Below are 25115 nucleotides of genomic sequence, written 5' to 3'. Positions count from 1 at the left end.
ATGAAATGCAGGTGTAAAGAAGGAGACCCTATGATTTCCATGTGGCCAACATGGGCACTAGAAATTCTCCCAGGAGATAAACTATTTCTTTGCTTACATTTGCTGCCCAAACAGCGAATTCATACGGACTGCCTGATAGCTCTCCTTAACTTTTTTAGTTAATGATACTAACAGTTTCCACTGTGCCCTGGATTTATCAGCATATGGAGTTTTACAGTACTCATTATCTTCGTGTTTATGTGGTTTGTGTGTAGGCATTTTCTATCCTGAGCCTTGCTGTTGTTGTTCAGTCACTCAGTCCTGTCTGACTCTTTGCAACCCCATGGACTGCAGAATGCCAGGCTTGCCTGTCCTTCACCATCTCCTGGAGTTTGCTCAAACTCACATCCATTGAGTAGGTGATGCCAACCAAACAACTCATCATCTGTCACCCTCTTCTCCTCCTGCTCTCAACCTTTCCCAGCATCAGGGATTTTTCCAATGCAAAAGAGTGACTCAAAATTGCATCATTTTTGTAGGCATGTACTGAATGCTACCAGTAAATGACTTTGTTTTCAGGGATCTGAGTCATGGTTTAGGAAGAAGACTCTTATGCTCTCTTGACTTAGCACTATGCTATATTTTCAAGAAAAAGTCATATTTTCTTATTTAGTTTCACAAGGGACTTGTTCAGTTCAGTTCAGTCACTCAGTCATGTCCGACTCTTTGTGACCCCATGGACTGCAGCACACCAGGCCTCCCTGTCTATCACCAACTCCCAGAGTTTACTCGAACTCATGTCCATTGAGTTGGTGATGCCATTCAACCATCCCATCCTCTGTCATCCTCTTATCCTCCCTCCATCAATCTTTCCCAGCATCAGGGTCTTCTCAAATGAGTCAGTTCTTCTCATAAGGTGGCCAAAGTACTGGAGTTTCAGCTTCAGCATCAGTCCTTCCAATGAATATTCAGGACTGATTTCCTTTAGGATGGACTGGTTGGATCTCCTTGCAGTCCATGGGACTCTCAAGAGTCTTCTCCAACACCACAGTTCAAAAGCATCAATTCTTTGGTGCTCAGCTTTCTTCATAGTCCAACTCTCATATCCATACATGACTACTGGAAAAACCATAGCCTTGACTACATGGACCTTTGTCGGCAAAGTAATGTCTCTGCTTTTTAATATGCTGTCTTGGTTGGTCATAACTTTTCTTCCAAGGAGCAAGTGTCTTTTAATTTCATGGCTTCAGTCACCATCTGCAGTGATTTTGGAGCTCAGAAAAATAAAGTCTGACACTGTTTCCACTGTTTCCCCATCTATTTGCCATGAATGATGGGACGAGATGCCATTATCTTAGTTTTCTGAATGTTGAGCTTTAAGCCAACTTTTCACTCTCCTCTTTCACTTGCATCAAGAGGCTCTTTAGTTCTTCTTCACTTTCTGCCATAAGGGTGGTGTCATCTGCATATCTGAGATTATTGATATTTCTCCCGGCAATCTTGATTCCAGTTTGTGCTTCATCCAGCCCAGCGTTTCTCATGATGTACTCTGTATATAAGTTAAACAAGCAGGGTGACAATACACAGCCTTGATATACTCCTTTCCCTATTTGGAACCAATCTGTTGTTCCATGTCCAGTTCTAACTGTTGCTTCCTGAGCTGCATTTAGGTTTCTCAAGAGGCAGGTCAGGTGATCTTGTATTCCCACCTATTTCAGAATTTTCCACAGTTCACACAGCAAAAGCTTTGGTATAGTCAATAAGCAGGAGTAGATGTTTTCTGGAACTCTCTTGCTTTTTTGATGATCCAAAGGAAGTTGGCAATTTAATCTCTAGTTCCTCTACCTTTTCTAAATCCAGCTTGAACATCTGGAAGTTCATGGTTCATGTACAGTTGAAGACTGGCTTGAAGAATTTTGAGCATTACTTTGCTAGCCTGTGAGATGAGTGCAATTGTGCGGTAGTTTGAGCATTCTTTAGCATTGCCTTTCTTTGGGATTGGAATGAAAACTGAAATTTTTCCATTCCTGTGGCCACTGCTGAGTATTCCAAATTTGCTGGCATATTGAGTGCAGCACTTTAACAGCATCATCTTTTAAGTTTTGAAATAGCTCAACTGAAATTCTATCACCTCCACTAGCTTTGTTCATAGTGATACTTCCTAAGGCCCAATTGACTTTGTAATCCAGGATGTCTGACACTAGGTGAGTGATCATACCACCATGATTATCTGGGTACTGAAGATCTTTTTGGCACAGTTCTTCGTGTATTCTTGCCACCTTTTCTTAAAATTTTCTGCTTCTGTTAGGTCCATACCATTTCTGTCTTTTATTGTGCCCATCTTTGCATGAAATGTTCCCTTGGTATCTCTAATTTTCTTGAAGAGATCTCTAGTCTTTCCCATTCTGTTCTTTTCCTCTATTTCTTTGCATTGATTGCTGAGGAGGGCTTTCTTATCTCTCCTTGCTATTCTTTGGAACTCTGCATTCAGATGCTTATATCTTTCCTTTTCTCCTTTGCTTTTTGCTTCTCTTCTTTTCACAGCTATTTGTAAGGCCTCCTCAGACAACCATTTTGCCTCTTTGCATTTCTTTTTCTTGAGGATGGTCTTGATCCCTGCCTCCTGTACAATGTCACGAACTTCCGTCCATAGTTCTTCAGGCACTCTGTTTATTAGATCTAATCCCTTGAATCTATTTGTCACTTCCACTGTATAATCATAAGAGTTATATTTTAGGTCATACCTGAATGGTCTAATGGTTTTCCCTACTTTCTTCAATTTAAGTCTGAATTTGGCAATAAGGAGTTCATGATCTGAGCCATAGTCAGCTCCTGGTCTTGTTTTTGCTATAGAGCTTTTCCATCTTTGGCTGCACAGAATATAATCAGTCTGATTTGGGTGTTGACCATCTGGTGATGCCCATGTGTATAGTCTTCTCTTGTGTTGTTGGAAGATGGTGTTTGCTATGACCAGTGTGTTCTCTTGGCAAAACTCTATTAGCCTTTGCCCTGTTTCACTGTCCACTCCAAGGCCAAATTTGCCTGTTACTCCAGGTATTTCTTGACTTCCTACTTTTGCATTCCAGTTCCCTATAATGAAAAGGTCATATTTTTTGGGTGTTAATTCCAGGTCTTGTAGGTTTTCATAAACTCGTTCAACTTCAGCTTCTTTAGCATTGCTGGTTGGGGCATAGTCTTGGCTTACTATGATATTGAATGGTTTGCCTTGGAAACAAACAGAGAACATTCTGTAATTTTTGAGATTTCATCCAAGTACTGCATTTCAGACTCTTTTGTTAACTATGATAGCTACTTCATTTCTTCATTTCTTCTAAGGGATTTTATTATTAGGAAAAGCCTGTTAATAAATTGGCTGTGCCATTTTCTGACAGTCTGTTAATAATGGGGATGAGGAGGATGATGAAAATAATGGTGATGCTGATCGTGGAGATGGTAACAGTTACTGAGATACGGAGAACTGATGCTGCTCCAAGCCTGCTTTCTATCCATTATCTCATGTAATCCTCAAAATGACCTGATGAATTCATTTTCATCTTTATTACCATTTTAAGATGAAGATGCTGCTGCATAGCAAGGCTAGATCACTCATCAAAGGTCACAACTAGCAATGAGTGAGTGAAGTCGTCAGTCGTGTCTGACTCTTTGCGACCCCATGGACTGTAGTCTATCAGGCTCCTCCGTCCACGGGATTTTCCAGGCAACAGCACCGGAGTGGGTTGCCATTTCCTTCTCCAGGGGATCTAGCAATAATGAATCATAAAGACAATCCTAGCATCTGTGAACCCTCACTTTTCTTGAGCCAGACTTTTGCATTGAATGGATTCCCTCATTCACTCCTCACAAAAGCCCTGGTGCTAGTTCCTGCTTGCAAATGAGGAAGCCAAACTCAGAGAAGTACTCCCATGCCAGAATTGAACTCCATCACCTAGTTGCTGTACTCTACATTCAGCAACCAAACTGGGTTTTTCTGTAGACAGTACAACTACAGACATTTTTGGGGTCAAGGATTCTCTTTGGTACAGAAAGGGTCAAAGTATTTTCTGTGTTCCAAAATTGGGTAGGTAAATCCCAGGTGATTTGCTAAATGAACACTAGAATGGTTTTGCTTAGAAGAGAATGTAGAAAATTTAAGCGACTTTTACTCTTCTGTGCTCCCAATGTAGGGAGCCTGTGTTTAATCACTGGTCAGGGAACTAGATTCCTAAGAAGAGTTTGCATGCTCTAACTAAAGATCCCACATGCTGCAACTTAAAAACAGAAAGAAAGAAAGAAAGAAAAAAAAAAAAAAGATCCTGCATGCTGCAAGTAAGACCCACATAGCCAAATAAATATGTGGGTCTTACTTGTGGCATGCAGGATCTTTTTTTTTTTTTTCTTTCTTTCTTTAAGTATTTTTTTAAAAAGAATAAAATTTTAGACTAGACATGGCCACAGCTCAGAGACACTCTTGCATAAGCAGACATCCCTCTAAAATCAAAGCATATGTAAAAGAAGATAGAAAAGGGGAAAAATTCTAGACTGTCTTCATGGGTCCTAAAGTGAACAACCAAACTCTTCCACAGAACAGAAATAAACACCACTGTCTTTTATAGAGTGAAATAAATTAAAGTTCACATAAATAACATCCATAATCCATTGAATCCCCTGAGAGACCATTAACATTCCTTTGGTCATTAGCACTTAAGTTCACTTGTTCATTAAACATTCATTTATTATACTAGGCTCTATGATGGTGTTCTTGAAGGAACATAAAACATATGCAGTTATATGAGGACAAGACAAAACAATACTCTGAGTACCAAATAATTTTCGACAAATTAAGTCCAAAAGAGCAGAAAGGCTGCAGAATAAAGATATAGTCTGTGCAATAGGCTTGTTAGACAAGGAAAATTTCTCAGATATGTGCTTTAGGTCCTGGCCTTTGAAGTGGCTGGTGGTTTTACAAGAGTGAAGAGAAGAAAAGAGAGAAGGGCTTTTTAGGTTGAGGGAATGGTGGCGATAGTTAGGGTTTCAGCTGGAACCAGTTCATTTAGGAAGAGGTCATGATGTTCTCGGGATCAGAATTTTTATGAGAAAAAATAGTAATGTAGATCGTAAATGCATATGCATATTTTGTCCCTATAGCTCATTTAGTCAGAGAAGGCAATGGCACCCCACTCCAGTACTCTAACTTGGAAAATCCCATAGACAGGGAAGCCTGGTGGGCTGCCGTCTATGGGGTCGCAGAGAGTCGGACACAACTGAAGTGACTTAGCAGCAGCAGCTCATTTAGTCATTGTGAGGCATTTTCCGAGCTTTGAATGTGAGCAACTTCAATTTTAATAGAGTTTGTTCTTGCCTTAGATATCCACTTGGAAATTTTTAAGTGAAGTATATAATATTAATTTTGCTGGTGGTTGATATTATAGTTTAAGAATATTCCCTTATGAAAGAAAACATTCATGGTCTTCCCTGGTGGTCCAGTGGCTAAGCCTCCTCACTTCCAACGCAGGGAGGCTGAGTTTGATCCTTGGGTAAGGAACTAGATCCCCCGTGGCTCAACTAAGAGTTCCCATGGCGCAACTAAAGATCCCGTGTGCCACAACTAAAGATTTCACATGGCCTCAATGAAGATGGAAGACCTCACATGCCACAACTAAGACTCAGCACAGCCAAATAAACTTAAAAAAAAAAAATTAAAAAACAAAAGTCAGCAACAACAAACCACAAAAGCTCTAATTAAGAGTGCTAGTATTCACCTTCACAAGTATTCTCCTTTTTATAAAACCTAAATGTGGGCATTTTTCAAACGCTTAAAAATTCCATTACAATAGGTATTCCTGACTTATTTGAAATCCTGTCTTTTTTGTTCTCATTATTAGTCTGTTGTTTTCTTGCTCAGTTGCGTCTCTTTGCAACCCTATGGACTATAGCCTACCAGGTTCTTCTGTCCATGAGATTCTCCAGGCAAGAAAACTGGAGCGGGTTGTCATTCCCTTCTCCAAGGGGATCTTCCTGACCTGGGGATTGAACCCGCGTCTCCTGCATTCCAAGCAGTTTTTGACCGTTTGAGCCACCTCCCCGCTAAAGATCATGGACAAAACAAACCCATCACGTGGTCTTGGTACCTATTGAAACATACACATTTCGTATTCAGATCTCCATTTGTGGGGCATTCTCACCAGCTTATGGCCATTTGGTTGTGGCCTCTCCTCCTCCCCTCAACTCCTTCCTCTCATGGGCAGACACAGGCAAAGGGCTCTAGGTGGGAGGTGCAGATAAGAGGCTTCCTAGGCATCCGGGGGCTGTGTGTTCTGCAGGAGCACTCGGTGCATTCTGAGGGGTGGCAGAGAGACAGATGGTAGCTAGAGGCCATCCTATCGGTTGCCCTCTCCCTCTGTGCTAACAGGGAGGCCTCCTGAGCAGCCCAGATGCAAACCCTGGATGTTAAGGCCCACTTCAAGAAACCAGTCTACATGTAAGGAGGACAGTCCTTAAGTTGTTAGATAGGATTTAGGGGTGCATGAAAGGATATCTTGACCTAGTTTTTTAATTTCCTTGAAAATAAACGTTTTATTAAAAAGTGCTCCAGAAATTTTGAGGACCCTTGAGGCAGTTTAACATGAGATTTTGAAACTTGGGTCTAGTATATCCTGACAATTCCACTCTGCCTTTGTAGAGTAGGAAATACTGAGAACTGAAATACAAAATAAATCGCAGTTCACCTCAGAGTAATTTGGAACATTATTTTTGCTTCATTTAAATATTATCTATCTTCAGATTTATGCATATAATTTGAAGATTAGAATCCTTATTGTATGCAGAGAGAAAAGCTATGCAGGGTATTAGGTGATATTATGGTTAATTTTCTTCCATTTACTTATTTCTATTGTTATACATTTCTAAAATGAACAAATGTTACTTTTTCAATAAGAAAACAATAATACATACCATTTTGGGGAAGAGGAAAATGGAATCTTATTTTTAGACTAATGGTGAATTGAAATAAATATAATCCACTGCAGAGCTAAATTGCTAAATGTCATGACACAATCATTTTGTGAAAAACATTATGTCATGTTGAAATGACAACTTTGTAAGCTAAATAATATTTTATTTTTGGAAGAAGTGAACTGAAAATAAAACAATGAGTATAGTTCTTTAAGAGCTCAGAGTAGTGTCTAGCATGTAGCAAGACCTGCAAACATATTAGTCAACAAGTAAGTACATAACAAATAAAGGAAAATAAGGATGGTGTTCCTGCTGTATATTTAGGGAGAACTGGCATACTGGCTAAGGGCTGTGAATAAACAAACAAACGAAAATTTCTGTGGAGAAAAATTATCTTTAGGAAGGTAAATTTAGAAAAAATAGCTGACCAAAAGGAAAGCAGTTTGGCATTAAAGTATTGATGTTGGGCATATTCTGTATTGTGATAAGGTAATGATAATTAGAATTGTAATAAATCTGAGTTTCCAAGGGCAGATGGCTCATTAGTAATAGGGTAATAGCAATTTTGTAAAAATATCCCACTTGGATGTATCTTAATCATTTACTCATATATTTATCAGTTTTTGTCAGTCTATGATTGGTGTAACTTATTTTTTATAAACAATCATCAAGAAACCTGATTTCATTTATTTCTGAGATGGCTAGACCCGTCTCTGATATTAGGGCTTATGGTTGGCTTCTACTTACTTTCAATACAATTAAGACATGAAAACTAGAGTAAAATGATCTGAAGCCCCTAAGAAAGGGTATGCAGTTTGGTTCATTATACAGAAAAAGGTAGGATCAGGCTTAGTTTTTAATTTTTAGGATTCACATTCTCCTTGGTTCCAGAAATGAACTGCTCTGATCATGCACTATCAGGAATATGGTAAACCTTCAAAATAATATGTCATGGCTAAATGTCACCTTGAAATACTAAATCCTGCACAGTAGAAAAAATATCAAATTCATCCAGGCACAGAATAATGTTTCCTTCAGGAAAACTTTTGATAAGAATCAATTTATGCTATTTCAAAAGGAGATTTCCAGTCAGACCAGCAACAGAGTGTCAAGAAAGTCAGAACTGTAAATCAACTGGACCTTATGAGATCACTCTTAATACTTGGGATGGACCATCACGCACCAGGTACTGTGGAAGGAGCTGAGGGCATGATGCGCAGATAGACACAGTCAGGTACAGGTCTTATGCTTATGTCACTTAGAATTGCTGGGAGACAAATGACCACAAGACACACACTGACACACACATGTATGCACACATATAATTATAAATGTTGAAACTCTTTTAACACCCATGGAGCACAAGTGAAGAGTGCTCTAGGATAAGCAGGAGACCCAATTGCACAAGGAGACCCAATTGAAGCTTGGAAGGACAAGGAAAGTTCTTCTGTGCAGTCCTATAGAGCTGATATGAACCTTGAAAAGGAGATGATATGGTGAAAAGTGAGGGAGAGAGGTATTTCAAGGGGGAGAAATACATATGTGAAGGTTTGAGTTAGAACCCACTTAGTTTTTTCTCTTTTTTTAAGTACAATATCAAGCCCATAACATTGTCTTCTCTACTCCTCATAACCACCCTATGAGGTTGATATAACCTATTTCATAGACAAGGATCTTGAGTTTCAGAAAAAGTAATGAATTTCCAAAGATGAATGAATGGGAGAGGCAAGATTCAAATTTGGGTCTCTCAAGTTTCTGAAATTGCTATGGCAGTGTAACAATTCCTCAAGTGACACAACTAAGAAACTGTACCTGTTACCAGGCCTGCTGAAATATGAATATAAAAGGTCCTTGTAGATGCCAGCAGCCATCACTTGTTTTGCTTTCTCAGTATTCCCTTTATTTATAAATTTAGTCATTCAAACATTTAAGCATTTGCTTAATAAGTATTACCTCTAAGCATTCATAAATAAGCATTAATTCTTAAAGAGATGGGAATATCTGTCTCCTGAGAAACCTGTATGCAAGTCAAGAAGCAACAGTTAGAACTTTACATGGAAAAAAATGACTGGTTCAAAATTGGGAAAGGAGTACAACAGGCTGTATATTGTCATTCTGCTTATTTAACTTATATGCAGAGTATATCATCCAAAATGCTGAGCTGCATGAGTTATAAGCTGGATTCAAGATTGTGGGGAGATTATTAACAACCACAGATATGCAGACGACACCACTCTAATGGCAGAAAACAAAGAGGAACTAAAGAGCCCCTTGATGAAGATGAAAGAGGAGAGTGAAAAAAGCTGGCTTAAAATTCAACATTGAAAAACTAAGGCCATGGCATCCGGTCCCATCACTTCACGGCAAATAGAAGGGGAAAAAGTTGAAGCAGTGACCTATTTTCTCTTCTGTGGGCTCGAAAATCACTGTGGAGGGTGACTGCAGCCATGAAATTATAAGACACTTGTTTCTTGGAAGGAAAGCTGTGACAAGCCTAGACAGCATATTAAAAAGCAAAGACATCACTTTGCTAACAAAGTGTGCATATAGTTAAAGCTATTGTCTTCCCAGTAGTAATGTACGGATGTGACAGTTAGACCATAAAGAAGTCTGAGTGTGAAAAATTGATGCTTTCGAACTGTGGTGCTGGAGAAGACTCTTGAGAGTCCCTTGGATAGTAAGGAGGTCAAACCAGTCAATCCTATAGAAAATCAACCCTGAATATTCACTGGAAGGACTGATGCTGAAGCTGAAGCTCCAATACTTTGGCTACCTGATGTTAAGAGCCACGTCATTACAAAAGACCCTGATGCTGGGAAAGATTAAAGGCAAAAGGAGAAGAGGGCAGCAGAGGATGAGATGGTTGGAAAGCATCATCGATTCAATGGACATGAACTTGGGCAAACTCTGGGAGACAGTGAGGGATAGGGAAGTATGGCGTGCTGCAGTCCATGGGTTCACAAAGAGTCAGACGTGACTTAGCGACTGAACAACAACAACAGAGATTTAAAAAGACAGCTGAGACTACTGAAGAGAGGAAAAGATGAAGGAGATGGAAGAGGGAAAGGACATAAATTAGAGACTCAGGATCTGCCGAATCGTATTATAAATACACACAACAGAAAACAGTGGAGAATGTGCTGGGTCACAAGAGAAGTACAAGTTAAAGTTAATTATTGCAGTGAATTTCTGTATTTCAAAATATAGGAAGGGTACTGATAGATAGAGATATAAGAGCAGGGCTTTCTGAAACAAGTAGTCATAATTTGAAGGACATCTGCTCCAAAATCCACATCAGAACCTCTCTTCTCAGATGGACCAACCTTGAAGGGACGATAGAGTCCTTTGCTCTTAATAGGGACCCATGGTCCAATAAAACATAGAGCTGAAATATACCTTTCATGTAAAAAATGCAATGTATCTATACCTTTCAATACTTTTCTAGATAACAGACTTTTATTTTCTCTATAATTAAAAAAAATCAGTTGAACAACTAGCATAGCCTGCTACTGGAGAGAGAGAGAGAGAGGAGCTAGGGGAGGAAGTTCCTAATTCTGAATTGCTATTGATCACTTTGTGGACTAGGCATTTCCTTGGTAATTCTCCTGGAAGCCTTTGGGAATTCCAGCAAATCCTCTTAGGTATAGGGTTAAGAGGGTCAGGAACAGGGGTGGAGGAGGAGGAAGACAATGGACTCACATGCTCTTGACTTGAATATGATTAATTCTCAGGTGCTTAATGGGATTCCCACTCCCTTTCACAGATGTCAAATAGGTCTGACGAAGAGGGATGGAACAAGGGAAAGTTTCCAAAACATTTTGTTTTGTTTCATTTTAAATACACAGCAGGTTGAAACTCCCGAGTTGCTCAGCTTGATAGGATGTGGTAGAGGAAAGGGAAGTAGAGATAAGATGAGGAATGGAGGAGGCTTTGAATATGTATCTGATTAGGGAATTTATAGTCTTTGTAATAGGCAACAGAGAAAATCCTGGATTTTGAATGTTTTTTAAAATATATAACTAGATTCCTAATTAGAGGAAACATGTTGAAACAGGATAGTCTTTTTTCCAATTGTAGAAATAAATTTTATGCACAGAAGATATTAAGGGTGATTGATTATTTTATTCTTGAACTCTTCCAAGAACTATGATATGTTCAGTATATAGCTTCCCTAGATTATTATTTTAACAGTATTGCCAGGCCAGTTAATCCTAAAATTAATCCTGAGAGAGTCAACAAAATTGCAGTCCAGCCAACATTCGACATATAAAAAAAAGATTTACATATTCCAACTGTCCTTCCAACCAGAATTCATATCCTTCCCCAATTTCACAAAGGAAATATTCTCTCCTGATGTTTCCGTTGATACGGGAGGTCAAAGAATTAAGTGTTCCTTTTCTTTCTAAAAACATGTTTGACATGGGGGCCTTGGATATCTTTCTGCAGCCCAACCATTGTCTAAGTCAAATTCTAATAATATCATGACCCATAACCCTTTATTTCAAATTAATTTCTGCAGGAAATTGATGGTAGGGTAATATCTATTTAAATACTGATTTTCTTAAGAATTGCTTTCACTTGCCCTTTCTCTTTCTCTTCCCAGAAGTTGAAAGGAGATATTAGTGAAAAGGTTAACAGCCTTTAAACAGTCCATTCTAAATGTTTTCCTCCATTTAGGTTTATTCACTCCCTTTCTCCTCCCCCGGATTATAACCATACGATTTTAGTAGATTTTCATCTCAAATTCTGTTTTTGAGCAATTAACATTTCTATTTTTCAGGTCATCTTAAACCATCGCATGAATGTACTAAAAGTATTTTAATAAAATTATACTGATTTACAGTTTTAAGATGATTTATAAAACAAGAGTCCAATCTAAAATAAAATGCAATTGGAAGAAATAAATTTGTAAAGTATGTAATTTTTATCTTAGTTCAAATTTTGAAGGATGTGTTTTCATTGCATGACATCCCATAATTATGTAACAGCTACTTGTTACAGAATGTACAACTCTGCCAGACACTGCTTTATAGAAAGTTCCAACATGGGTTGGAGCTGTGCAAATCCACTTATATGCATCTTATTTTCAATAAATACATACTACAGTACCTCATGACCCACGGTTGGTTGAATCTGTGGATGTGGAACTGTGCATATAGAGGGTCGATCTCAGAGTTATATGTGGATTTTCAACTACACAGAGAGTCCTAATCTCCATGTTGTTCTAGGGTCAACTAAATAATAAAAATTCCTGAGAGATAAATGTGACTGCTGTGGACTGAACTGTGTTGCCTCAAAATTCATATGTTGAAGCCCTAAGTCCCAGAGTAAATATATTTAGAGACAGAGCTTTTAGGAAGTCGGTAGAGTTAACTGAGGTCATAAGGATGGGGTCCTAATTCACTAAGACTGGTGGCTTCATAAGAAGAGAAGAGAGAAATTCTCTCTTTTCTTGTGAAGTGTATGCACTCAGGAAAGGCCATGTGAGTTCACAGTGGGAGGTGGCTGTCTAAAAACCAGGAAGAGAGCTCTTACTAAACCCCAACCATTCTGGAAGCCTGATTTTGAACTTCCAACCTCTAGAACTGTGAGAAAATACATTTCTGTTGTTTAATCCACCCAGTCTATGGTTTTTGTTATGGGGCTGTTCCCATTTTGTTGATTAGGAAGCAAACTGAGAGGTCAGTGGCAAAACTAACATTTAAATTTGATGTGTCCAAGTACAAATGAGAGTCCTCTCTATGGACTGCCCTCTGAATTTGAGTCTGAAAATAATTACTATAGGTAGCCCTCAAAGAAATACCAAACCCTTCATCTGTGGTTTGTTTGTATACGCATACCTTGGAGATGGACGTTCATTTCCATACCACTGAAACACAGAGTCACATGAATTTTCTGGTTTCCCAGTGCATTTAAAAGTATACTTACAATAGGCCATAGTCTATTAAGTGCGCATTATGTCTTAAAAAACAATGAACAAAGCTTAATTAAACAATGCTTTATTGTTAAAAATAGCCAGCTATATCTGAGTCTTCAGTGAATCTTAGAAGTAACATCCAAGATTAATGATCACAGAACAATAATAATAAGAAAATTTGAAATATGTGACACAAAGTGAGCAAATGCTGTTGGAGAAATGGTACTGGCAAACTTGCTTCACGCAAGGTTGCTACCAACCTTCAATTTGTAAAGAAAAACACAGTATCTATGAATCTCAGTAAAGCAAAGCACAATAAAATGAGGTGTGCCTGTATTTTTATTTTTCCTGGGTGTAGCAGAAACACACAAAGCCAGTTGATTTTGTTTAGTCCTGTTCCTTATCAACTGATTTTTGTCTTCTAGCAGAATGTTATTTTTTGAGCTCTCAGAATTTCCGGTTAATGTTAAAAAATGTAGGCAACCTTCCTGAAATTACAGTGTTCAAAAATCAAGATTTACTGTTGCTGTATTTGCTTTCGTATTAAACACAAAATACCCCGTTTTGTGCCTGAGACTAATTGGCAGTGTCCCATTAAACCGTATTAAAATTAACATCTATTAATTGGATTAGAAATTCAGTGAGAATGACAGCTGCTAGTGCCTTTTACAGTTGCTCCGTTTCTCTATAATCCATATGGCAGGAATCACATAATGCATTTTCCCCTTTCAAATAAATACTGGAGATTAAAAGGTTTGACTCAGTGTGGTCAGGGTATGTGCACTTGTTTTCTTTCTTTTAAAAAAAATTATAAAAGCTGAACTATTTTTTCCCCTCATTCACAGGTTTTCACCAGCCATATTTTTATATCTGATTAGCATTGTTCCATCATTATGGCTTCTTGAAATGCACCATGAAACCCAGGTATGTACTTTTGGAAAGTTGAATACTCAGCAATAAACTACATTCCTATTATAATCCAATTTCTGTCAGAAATGCACTTTTCTAAGGAACTGGAGGTATCAAGAACTGACTAAATAAGAGCCCTCAGCAAAAAGGAAATGAATCCATGATCTGTCTAAACTAATAAAAGTGTTGCTTTCATTTAAGATTTAAGAGTATTCATTAGTAATCTGGGTTAGAGGTCTTGTTCCTAACACTTCCCCTCCAATATGCTACAGTTTACATAAGGGTATACAATTCTCGTTTTATCCCTTGCAGCTTCAGTGAGTTACTGTACTAAAAATGGGCAGGGCTCTGTATGACAGACTGTGGTTCTTAGTCGCTTAGTCATGTTGGACTCTTTGACCCCATGGATCCTAGCCTGCCAGGCTCCTCTGTCTATGGAATTTTTCAGGCAAGAATACTGCAGTGAGTTGCCATTTCCAACTCTAGGGAATCTTCTGGACCCAGGGATTGAACCCATGTCTCTTGCATCTCCTGCACTGACAGGTGGATTCTTTACCACTGAGCCACCTGGGAAGCCCCATGACAGTATCTTAGAGTGAAGTGAATCAGAAAGAGAGGAAAAATATCATATATTAATGCATATATGTGGAATTTGAAAAAAAAACATTAGTATAGATGATCTTATTTACAAAGCAGAAATAGAGACACAGACAGAGAGAACAAACATATGGATACCAAGGGAACGGAGGGTGGGTGGGATGAACTGGGAAATTGAGATTGTTGTATATATACTATTGATACTATGTACAAAATAGATAACTAATGGGTCACTAATGAGAACTTGCTGTATAACTCAGGGAACCCTACTCAGTGCTCTATGGTAACCTACATGGGAAAGGAATTCAAAAGGGCTGTATATATATGTATACATATAGCTGATTCACTTTGCTGTACAGTAGTAGAAACTAATAAAATATTGTAAAGCAACTATACTCCAATAAAAATTAAAAAAAAAAGAATGGGCAAGGCCCAATCATCTAGCATCCTATAAAATGACGTTTTCCCCTTTGGCCCAGGGGTAAAGGATCCGTCTGCAATGCAGGAGCTGCAGGAGATATAGGTTCGATCCCTGGGTTGGGAAGACCCTTGGAGGAAGGTATGACAATCCACCGCAGTATTCTTGCCCGGAGAATCCCATGGACAGAGTAGCCAGGTGGGCAACAGTTCATAGGATCACAAAGAGTCAAACAGGACTGAAGCAACTTAGCATACATGTACAGGAACAACAAAAACAGAACTCCATTATTTGTACTCTGCTGTACAAAACTGTCAGCCTTGGAAGGGATATTTGATATAGTCTGTTTTAAAATACAGGTTTTGCAGGTTATAGCAGATTCACTTCTGAAGTCCTAAGAGCTGACTTAGTAAAATATGAACTTCATTCAAGTGCCCCAAAATAAGTGTAAAGGAGAGGAACCAGGGAACCCACAATCAGGAAGGATAGGCTATATATATTAAGACCACACTGACCTAGAAAAGAAACAGTGGCTTCCAGTATGAGTCCCTAATTATAAATAGAGGCACTGATTTAATTTTTTAAATTTCTTTAATTGGAGGATAATTGCTTTACAATGTTGTGCTAGTTTATGTTGGACAACAACATGAATAATCTCTAAGTAGACTTATATCCGGAGAAGGCAATGGCACCCCACTCCAGTACTCTTGCCTGGAAAATCCCATGGGCGGAGGAGCCTGGAAGGCTGTAGTCCGTGGGGTCACTGAGGGTCAGACACGACTGAGCGACTTCACTTTCACTTTTCACTTTCCTGCATTGGAGAAGGAAATGGCAACCCACTCCTGTGTTCTTGCCTGGAGAATCCCAGGGACGGAGGAGCCTGGTGTGCTGCCGTCTATGGGGTCGCACAGAGTCAGACACGACTGAAGTGATTTAGCAGCAGCAGCAGCAGCAGCAGCAGACTTATATCCCCTCCCTCCTGAACCTCCCTCCCATGCCTCGCCCCATCCCGCTCTAGAGACAGGTGCTGATTTTTCACTGAATTACTTCTTACGTGGGCAACCCCAGGTAGCAGGATCTAGGCTGGATTCAGCCGCTGATGGTCATCAATGCTCCTGTATGACACTGGTCAGCCATTGATTGTCATCAATGCTCCTGTATGACACTGGATGGGGGGCAGTTAGTCCAGTCCATTAAACCGCAGCCTGGACTTCACATCCTCAGGGGTCAGGGTACAGGATTATGTTTTATAGATGAACTGTAGTTATGATATAATAATAGTGTAGTATCTTTACTGGTAAAATCTGTGAGACTATCACAGATTACTTTGCTACAGAAGGTCACTTTATAGCAAAGTTAAGCCTCTGATACATGTTTCAGATATTCAAACCTTATCTAGAAAATGCTTGCTCAACATTTTAGGCACACAGAGGGGAGTTTAGTTCTGTGGACTAGTTTTGTGGAATTCCACATGCATGTACCAATAATGTAGGCATGAAGAAGACATCTGTCTGCCTAAATCTCCTGTCTAAAGAATATTAATGTCAAAAGCTGTCTCTATGTTTATACAAAAGAAGTTTTGTCACAGTAGATTGGTTCATTCGAGTTACTATAGCTTTTAGGATATGAAGAGACTTTTAATTTCCTTACTACTTACTACTTTCAGGGGTATGGGAATAAGCTCTGGTGACTTGAATCACTTTTTTTTTTTCACATCCAATTCTATGACATGGTTATCATCCACAATAACAATTCATTTCCCCAAATGCTCTTATAGTATAAAGGTTTGCACAGTTAATTGATATACAGGTCAAATCCCATTACAACAAATAGCACGCAACCAAAAACTCTCTTTTTAATAATAAAAAAAAAAAGAGATGTTTGGGCCCTGGGCAGTACCTCTCTAATTTTCACACTACAAAACAAATTGGACCTTTAGCAGTAATGGATCTGACTCATTTTGACACTGAGAATTACAATGAATGCCCAGATTGTGAATTGGGCAGGGTGGGCAGAGTTGGAAGTAGAAAAAAGTGAGAGACAAAAAAGTATTGGAATTGCATTTAAAGAAATAAAAAATGGCAGAATAAAGGAAGGTACAGAAATTCTTAGTCTATTCATGTAGGAAATCTTGGTTATGATAATAATCATATCATACATTTTCATATAGTTCTTTATTTCAAACTATTTTCAGATACTTTTCTCATTTTCTCATTCGTATACCCAGCAACTCCTTAAGTTAGACATGGTATGTAGATTTCTATGTTAGAGAATAGGAACCTGAAATTCAGCAAGGTTAAGTAATCTTCCCAAGGCGACACAGCTAATCAACAGCAGTTCTGGGGTTCAGAACCTGGGTCTTAACCCCTAGTTCATTAAATCATACTGCCTTTTTCAATAATGTGTTTTATGTTTTACAGGAATTTACATCAAAATCATCTGAATGTTTCATGATGGAAAAGGATAATTTAATTTGCTTTCACATTTTCCATTTACTCTACACCCTAAACATTCTAACCTATGACATGGCATTCGAAAAACATCCTGACCTATTTCATGACAACATTTCTCTTAGATGATCAATTCTGTACCTTCACTTCTGAATCTGACTGGGTCTACACGAATGGAAAGAAAATATTTGTGACAATAATTATGACCTTAACTTTTCAGATCAGATCAGATCAGTCGCTCAGTCATGTCCGACTCTTTGCGACCCCATGAATCGCAGCACGCCAGGCCTCCCTGTCCATCACCAACTCCCGGAGTTCACCCAGAGTCACGTCCATCGAGTCAGTGATGGCATCCAGCCATCTCATCCTCTGTCGTCCCTTTCTCCTCTTGCCCCCAATCCCTCCCAGCAAGTCTATTTATGAATTGGCACAATTAAAGCAATGGAAATATTCTGGTCTTGAAGATGTCTGGTTTGAACCAAAGGAATGCTTTTAACGCTTTTCAGACATAGGCCATGAAAAAGTGACTTTTTGGCACCCCGATCATCCATGTAACTCACTTATATAATGCTGATTGTAAACAGTATTACCATAAAACCATCAATTTATAACAAACAGAATTCTAAGAATGAACAGGGACTCGGGTCTTTATACCGTAATATGAGCTACAAAGCCATTTGCCATCATGTTATCTTATGCTGCAGTACAGATGACTATTTTTAAAAAATAACAAGATGTCTATGGATTTTTAGTGATAAGAATGTGAAAAACATATCAAGGTCACCACTTTTAATATACAATCTGCTTTCATGCCTGCCAAGAAGTGTTCAAATATGTTTCCTATTGAACATTAGGTTCTTAGAATCACAGAACTCCTGCAATGAGGATTTGTTGCTTGGTTCAAAGATTTAATTTGTTATCTTCATTATCTTTTCTTGGAGCCTTAGCTATATAGAAAAAAGTGTGCAAACAACTACATTTTTACTCTTAGAGATATGGCACATGGCCATTTTTCTTAATTATTCTTGTCATTTCACCCATAACACTAGTTTTTTTTTTTTTTTCCCCATCCATAACACTAGTTGTCTCGATGGAAGGGAAAAAAAATAGCTTCTTGACAGACTTTCCTTTCTACTTTTCCAAGTAGCTCATAGAATGATCAATGAAGTATCCAGAATTAATTAAGAAAAATATGCTTCTCAGTGATAGCATTAAAAAAAATTCTCTCTAAATCCAAGTGTGTGATCATGGATGTGCAGTGGTGGTTGTGTTTGTGTGTGTGTGTGGGTGTGTTTGTGTGCACTTCAAATGTATGTTAGCTCTGCAGTTGTTTTTTTAAAATCAGTCTGTTTTTTTCTTAATGAGTTTGTGAAATAATCATTGGCTACACTTACATTTTCAAGTACAACACCTTTCCTCTCTTATGTACTTTTCTCTTTTCTTTCTTTACCTCAGATTCTCAGCTTCTGGTTGGATTAAAAATCACACATAGTTCATATAAAGAAATTTACATGCAAAATGAAAGAATAAGGAGGGGGAAATGCCATTTATTTTAGGTCTATTGTTAACTTTTCTATAAATCTAAATTGGCCTCTAGAGTGATGTTAAATGTATATGTTGATGGGTAGATATGTTAATTTATTATTATCATTTTGGGGGGATTGTTACAGTGCTTAACAGACATGACTGAAAGTAACTGAATTACCTACATTAGCAAAATGGTATTTTAGATAAAGAGGCTCTGAACAAGTAATAAAATCATAGAATGAATGCTTTGACCAAGATCATACATGCTTTCATTGGTTGTTGGTTTGTTTTATAATTGTTTCATGATTTAAGAAATGGACCCCAGAGATCAATTCATAAATTCTATAGCTCTCCACAATGAACTTAGAGCATCTACAGCCTCATAGACTTGTGGGAAAATGGGACATGTATAGTTGATTCTTTCCTCATATTAACTGAAAATGGTTTCTATCTCAAGGCTATATTCTGATTTTTGAAAATGTTTATGCTTTACTACAGAAACTTCACATCTTTGCTCATAATCTCTTAGATACACTGAAGCCATCTTAAATGTTGCCTACTGTGATATTTTCTGACACATTGCTTTTTTACAAATACTTCTTAGTATTGCAGTAGCCAATTTGGAGGATTGTCACAGAATACCAGCAGAAAAGAAAACTTCAATCAAACTCTGTTGTCAGCTGAACATACCAACAGAGCAGACGATCTCATTGCGACGGTGAGAGCTTTCTCATTGTATGTTAAGGGATCTAACAAATCACCTTTTCATTTGGTGAGAATACCACTTTCTATACTTTTCAGCTCATTCTTCCCTAGGGAAATTCACCAATTGTTTGGCTCAGAAAGTCACAAGAAAATTGTATTTTGCACTATTATTGAATATATTTAACAAGCCTAATGGGCATATATATCTTATATGCATTAATAAATATATTTAACTTGCAGTATTAAGGAACCTTTAACACTTGGATCAGACGACCTATGTACAAAGAGAGATACAGACAATTCTGAAGGAATGATATAATGAAAAGATTGGGATCTGCCCTATATATATTTTTAAAATTAATTTAGTTTTTAATGAAGGATAATTGCTTTACAGAATTTTGTTGTTTTCTGCCAAATCTCAACATGAATCAGCCAGAGGAATACATATATACCCTCCCTTCTGAAACTCCCTCCCATCTTCCTCCCCATCCCACCCCTCTAGATTGATACAGAGGCCCTGACTGAGTTTCCTGAGCCATTCAGTAAATTCTCCTTGGCCATCTATTTTACATATGATAATGTAAGTTTCTATGTTACTCTTTCCATACATCTCACTCTCACCTCCCCTCTCCCTATGTCCATAACTCTGTTCTCTATATCTGTTTCTCCATTGCTATCCTGTAAATAAATTCTTCAGTACCATTTTTCTAGATTCCATATATATGCATTAGAATACTGTGGTGTTGGAGAAGACTCTTGAGAGTCCCTTGGACTGCAAGGAGATCCAGCCAGTCCATTCTGAAGGAGATCAGCCCTGGGATTTCTTTGGAAGGAATGATGCTAAAGCTGAAACTCCAGTACTTTGGCCACCTCATGCAAAGAGTTGACTCATTGGAAAAGACTCTGATGTTGGGAGGGATTGGGGGCAGGAGGAGAAGGGGACGACAGAGGATGAGATGGCTGGATGGCATCACTGACTCGATGGACGTGAGTCTGAGTGAACTCTGGGAGTTGGTGATGGACAAGGAGGCCTGGCGTGCTGTGATTCATGGGGTCGCAGAGTCGGACACGACTGAGCGACTGAACTGAACTGAACAATATTTATCTTTCTCTTTCTGACTTACTTCACTCTGTATAATAGGTTCCAGGTTCATCTACCTCATAACTGACTCAAATGTGTTCCTTTTATGGCTGAGTAATATTCCACAGTGTATATGTACCACAACTTCTTTATCTGTCCGTGGACATCTTGGTTGCTTCCATGTTCTAGCTACTGTAAACAGTGCTGTAATGAACATGTGTCTTTTTCAGTCTTGGCCTCCTCAGGGTATATGCCTAGGAGTGAGATTGCTGGGTCATATGGTGGCTTTATTCTTAGTTTTTTAAGGAATCTCCATACCATCTTCCATAGTGGCTGTATCAATTTACATTCCCACCGACAGTGCAAGAGTGTTCCTTTTTCTCCACACCCTCTCCAGCATTTATTGTTTGTAGACTTTTTGATGATGGCCATTCTGACCGGTGTGAGGTGGTACCTCATAATAGTTTTGATTTGCATTTCTCTAATAATGAGGGATGCTGAGCATCTTTTCGTGTGTTTGTTAGCTATCTGTATGTCTTCTTTGGAGAAATGTCTGTTTAGGTCTTTTTCCCACTTTTTGCTTGGGTTGTTTGTTTTTCTGGGATTGAGTTGTATATTTTGGAAATTAATCCTTTGTCAGTTGTTTAATTTGCTATTATTTACTCCCATTCTGAGGGTTGTCTTTTCACCTTGCTTAGTTTCCTCTGCTGTGCAAAAGCTTTCAAGTTTAATCAGGTCCCACTTGTCTACTTTAGTTTTTATTTCCGTTACTCTAGGAGGTGGGTCATAGAGGATCTTGATTTGATTTATGTCATCGAGTGTTCTGTCTATGTTTTCCTCTAAGAGTTTTATAGTTTTATAGTTTTTATAGTTTCTGGTCTCACGTTTAGATCTTTAATCCCTTTTAAGTTTATCTTTGTGGATGGTGTTAGAAAGTGTTCAAATTTCATTCTTTTATATGCAGCTGTCCAGTTTTCCCAGCACCATTTATTGTGCTAAAAAAAAGACCTAAACAGCACCGTTTATTGAAGAGGCTATCTTTGCCCCATTGTATATTCTTGCCTCCTTTGTCAAAAATAAGGTACCCATAGGTGCATGGGTTTATTTATGGGCTTTCTTTCTTATCCCATTGGTCTATATTTCTGTTTTTGTGCCAGGACCATACTGTCTTTATGACTGTAGCTTTGTAGTATAACCTGAAGTCAGGAAGGTTGATTCCTCCAGCTCCATTATTCTTTCTCAAGACTACTTTGGCTATTTGGGGTCTTTTATGTTTCCATATGAATTGTGAAATTTTTGTTCTAGTTCTGTGAAAAACACCATTGGTAATTTAATAGGGATCACATTGAATCTGTAGATTGCATTTGGTAGTATAGTCATTTTCACAATATTGATTCTTCCTACCCAGGAACATGGAGTATCTCTCCATCTGTTTATGTCATCTTTGATATCTTTCTTTAGTGTTTTATAATTTTCTGTGTACAGTTTTTTTGTGTCCTTAGATAAGTTTATTCCTAGATATTTAATTCTTTTTGTTGCAATGGTGAATGGGATTGATTCCTTCATTTCTCTTTCTGATTTTTCATTGTTAGCATATAGAAATGCAAGTAATTTCTGTGTATTGATTTTGTATCTTGAAACTTTGCTAAATGCACTGATTAGCTCTAGTAATTTTCTGATACTATCTTTAGGGTTTTCTATGTACAGTATCATGTCATTTACAAACAGTGAGAGCTTTACTTCTTTTCCAATCTGGATTCCTTTTATTTCTTTTTCTTCTCTGGTTGCTGTAGCTAGTTTCCCAGAAGTATGTTGAATAATAGCGGCGAAAGTGTACACCCTTGTCTTGTTCCTGATCTTAGGGAGAATACTTTCAGGTTTTCACCATTGAGAATAATGTTTGCTATAGGCTTATCATATATGGGCTTTACTATGTTGAGGTAGGTTCCTTCTATGCCCATTTTTTGAAGAGTTTTCATCATAAATGGGTGCTGAATTTTGTCAAAGGCTTTTTCTGCATCTGTTGAGATGATCATATGGTTTTTATCTTTCAATTTGTTAATATGGTATATCACATTGATTGACTTCTGTATATTGAAGAATCCTTGCATCCCTGGAATAAACCCAATTTGATCATAGTGTATGAGCCTTTTGATGTGTTGCTGAATTCTGTTTGCTAAAATTCTGTTAAGGATTTTTGCATCTATGTTCATCAGTGATATTGGCCTGTAGTTTTCTTTTTTTGTGCTGTCTTTATCTGGTTTTGGTATCAGGATGATGGTGGCCTCATAGAATGAGTTTGGAAGTGTTCTTTCCTCTGCAATTTTTTGAAAGAGTTTTAGAAGTATAGGCATTAGCTCTTTTCTAAATATTTGATAGAATTCTCCTGTGAAGCCCTCTGGTCCTGGGCTTTTGTTTTTTTTTGGCAGATTTTTTATCAAAGCTTCCATTGCAGTGCTTGCAATTGGGTTGTTCATAATTTCTATTTCTTCCTGGTTCAGTCTTGGAAGATTGAACTTTTCTAACACTCTGTCCATTTCTTCCAGGTTATCCATTTTATTGCCATATAGTTGTTCATAAGTCTTTTATAATCCTTTGGATTTCTGCATTATCTGTTGTAACCTCTCCTTTTTCATTTCTAATTTTGTTGATTTGATTCTTCTCTCTTCTCTTCTTGATGAGTCTGGCTAAAGATTTGTCAATTGTGTTTATCTTCTCAAAGAACCATCTTTAAGTTTTATTAACCTTTAATAGTGTTTCATTCTTTATTTTTCATTTAGTTCTGCTCAGATCTTTATCATTTCTTTCCTTCTACTAATTTTGTGTTTTTGTTTTCTTTGTTGTTCTTCTTTTTCCAGTTGTTTTAGGTGTAAAGTTAGGTTGTCTATTCAATGTTTTTCTTGTTTCTTGAGGTAGGATTATGTTGCTAAAACTTCATCTTAGAACTGATTTTGCTGCATCCCATAGGTTTTGAGTTGTCATGTTTTATTGTAATTTGTTTCTAGAAATTTTTTGATTTCCCTTTTGATTTCTTCTGTAACCTGTTCATTATTTTTTAATGTGTTGTTTAATCTCCATGTGTTTGTGTTTCTTCCAGCTTTTTTCTTGTAATTGACATCTAGCTTCATAGCACTGTGGTTGGAGAAGATGCTTGATACGATTTCAATGTTTTTAAATAACTGAGGTTTAATTTGTGACTCAAGATGTGGTCTATCCTGGAGAATGTTCCATGTGCACTTGAGAAGGTATTCTGCATTTTGATGAAACGTCTTGAAGATATCAATGAGATCCATCTCATCTAATGTATCATTTAAGACTTGTGTTTCCTTATTAATTTTCTGTTTTGATTATGTGTCCATTGGTGTGAGTGGGATGTTAAAATCTCCTACTATTATTGTGTTACTGTCAATTTCTCCTTTTATGTCTGTTAGTGTTTGTCTTATGTATTAAGGTGCTCCTATGTTGAGTGTATAGATATTTACAAATGTTCTGTCTTCCTCTTGGATTGATCCTTTGATCACTATGTAGTGTCCTTCCTTGTAGCTTGTAATCTTTATTTTAAGGTCTATTTTGTCTGATATGAGGATTGCTACTCCAGCTTTCCTTTGCCTCCCGTTTGCATGGAATATATTTTTCCATCCTCTCACTTTCAGTCTATATGTGTCTTTAGGTCTGATGTGGGTTTCTTGTAGACAGAATATATATGGGTCTTGTTTTTGTATCCATTCAGCCAGTCTGTGTCTTTTGCTTGGAGCATTTAATCCATTTATATTTAAAGTAGTTATTGATATATATGTTCCTATCGCCATTTTCTTAATTCTTTGGGGTTGATTTTGTAGATCTTTTTTCTTTTGTATTTCTTGACTATATAATTCCATTTAACATTTGTTGTAAAGCTGGTTTCCTGGTACTGAATTCTCTTAACTTTTGCTTATCTGAAAAGCTTTTTATTTCTCCATCAATTTTGAATGAGATCCTTGCTGGGTAGTTATCTTGGTTGGAGATTTTTCCCTTTCAGTGGTTTAAACATATCCTGCCATTCCCTTCTGGCTTGCAGAGTCTGCTGAAAGATTAGCTGTTAAGCATATGGGGTTTCCCTTGTATGTTACTGGTTGCTTCTCCCTTGCTGTTTTTAATATACTTTCTTTGTGTTTAGTCTTTGTTAGTTTGATTAGTATGTGTCTTGGCGTGTTTCTCCTTGGGTTTATCCTGTATGGGACTCTTTGTGCCTCTTGGCTATTTCCTTTTCCATGTTGGGGAAAATTTCAACTATAATCTCTTCAAAAAATTTCTCAAACCCTTTCTTTTTCTCTTCTTCTGCTGCTGCTGCTAAGTCACTTCAGTCGTGTCTGACTCTGTGCAACCCCATAGACGGCAGCCCACCAGGCTCCCCCATCCCTGGGATTCTCCAGGCAAGAACGCTGGAGTGGGTTGCCATTTCCTTCTCCAATGCAGGAAAGTGAAAAGTGAAAGTGAAGTCGCTCAGTCGTGTCCGACCCTCAGCGACCCCATGGACTGCAGTCTACCAGGCTTCTCCGTCCATGGGATTTTCCAGGCAAGAGTTCTTCTTCTGGGAACCCT

At 37.9% G+C, this 25115-nt stretch overlaps 1 protein-coding gene across 2 annotated transcripts in view; it reads left to right on the top strand.

The window, feature by feature from the left end:
* TMEM26 (transmembrane protein 26) overlaps positions 1–25115 on the top strand; it is a 64132-nt gene that overhangs the window by 7587 nt on the left and 31430 nt on the right. The window contains exons 2-4 of one of the 2 annotated variants that reach the window (XR_003509179.1): positions 13693–13771; positions 14833–14969; positions 19353–19466. Coding sequence is in view for 1 of the 2 variants with exons in the window: in XM_027530600.1 (XP_027386401.1) it covers positions 13693–13771; positions 19353–19466 (193 nt within the window). In the remaining variant the exon portion in view is untranslated. The remainder of the gene's footprint in view (positions 1–13692; positions 13772–14832; positions 14970–19352; positions 19467–25115) is intronic. The other variant, XM_027530600.1, reaches the window with a different exon arrangement.

The sequence above is a fragment of the Bos indicus x Bos taurus genome, chromosome 28 (assembly GCF_003369695.1).
Source record: "Bos indicus x Bos taurus breed Angus x Brahman F1 hybrid chromosome 28, Bos_hybrid_MaternalHap_v2.0, whole genome shotgun sequence".
NCBI classification, from domain to species: Eukaryota; Metazoa; Chordata; class Mammalia; order Artiodactyla; family Bovidae; genus Bos; species Bos indicus x Bos taurus.
Note: the sequence above shows the minus strand (reverse complement) of the source record. Positions and strands in the feature narration are given on the sequence as shown.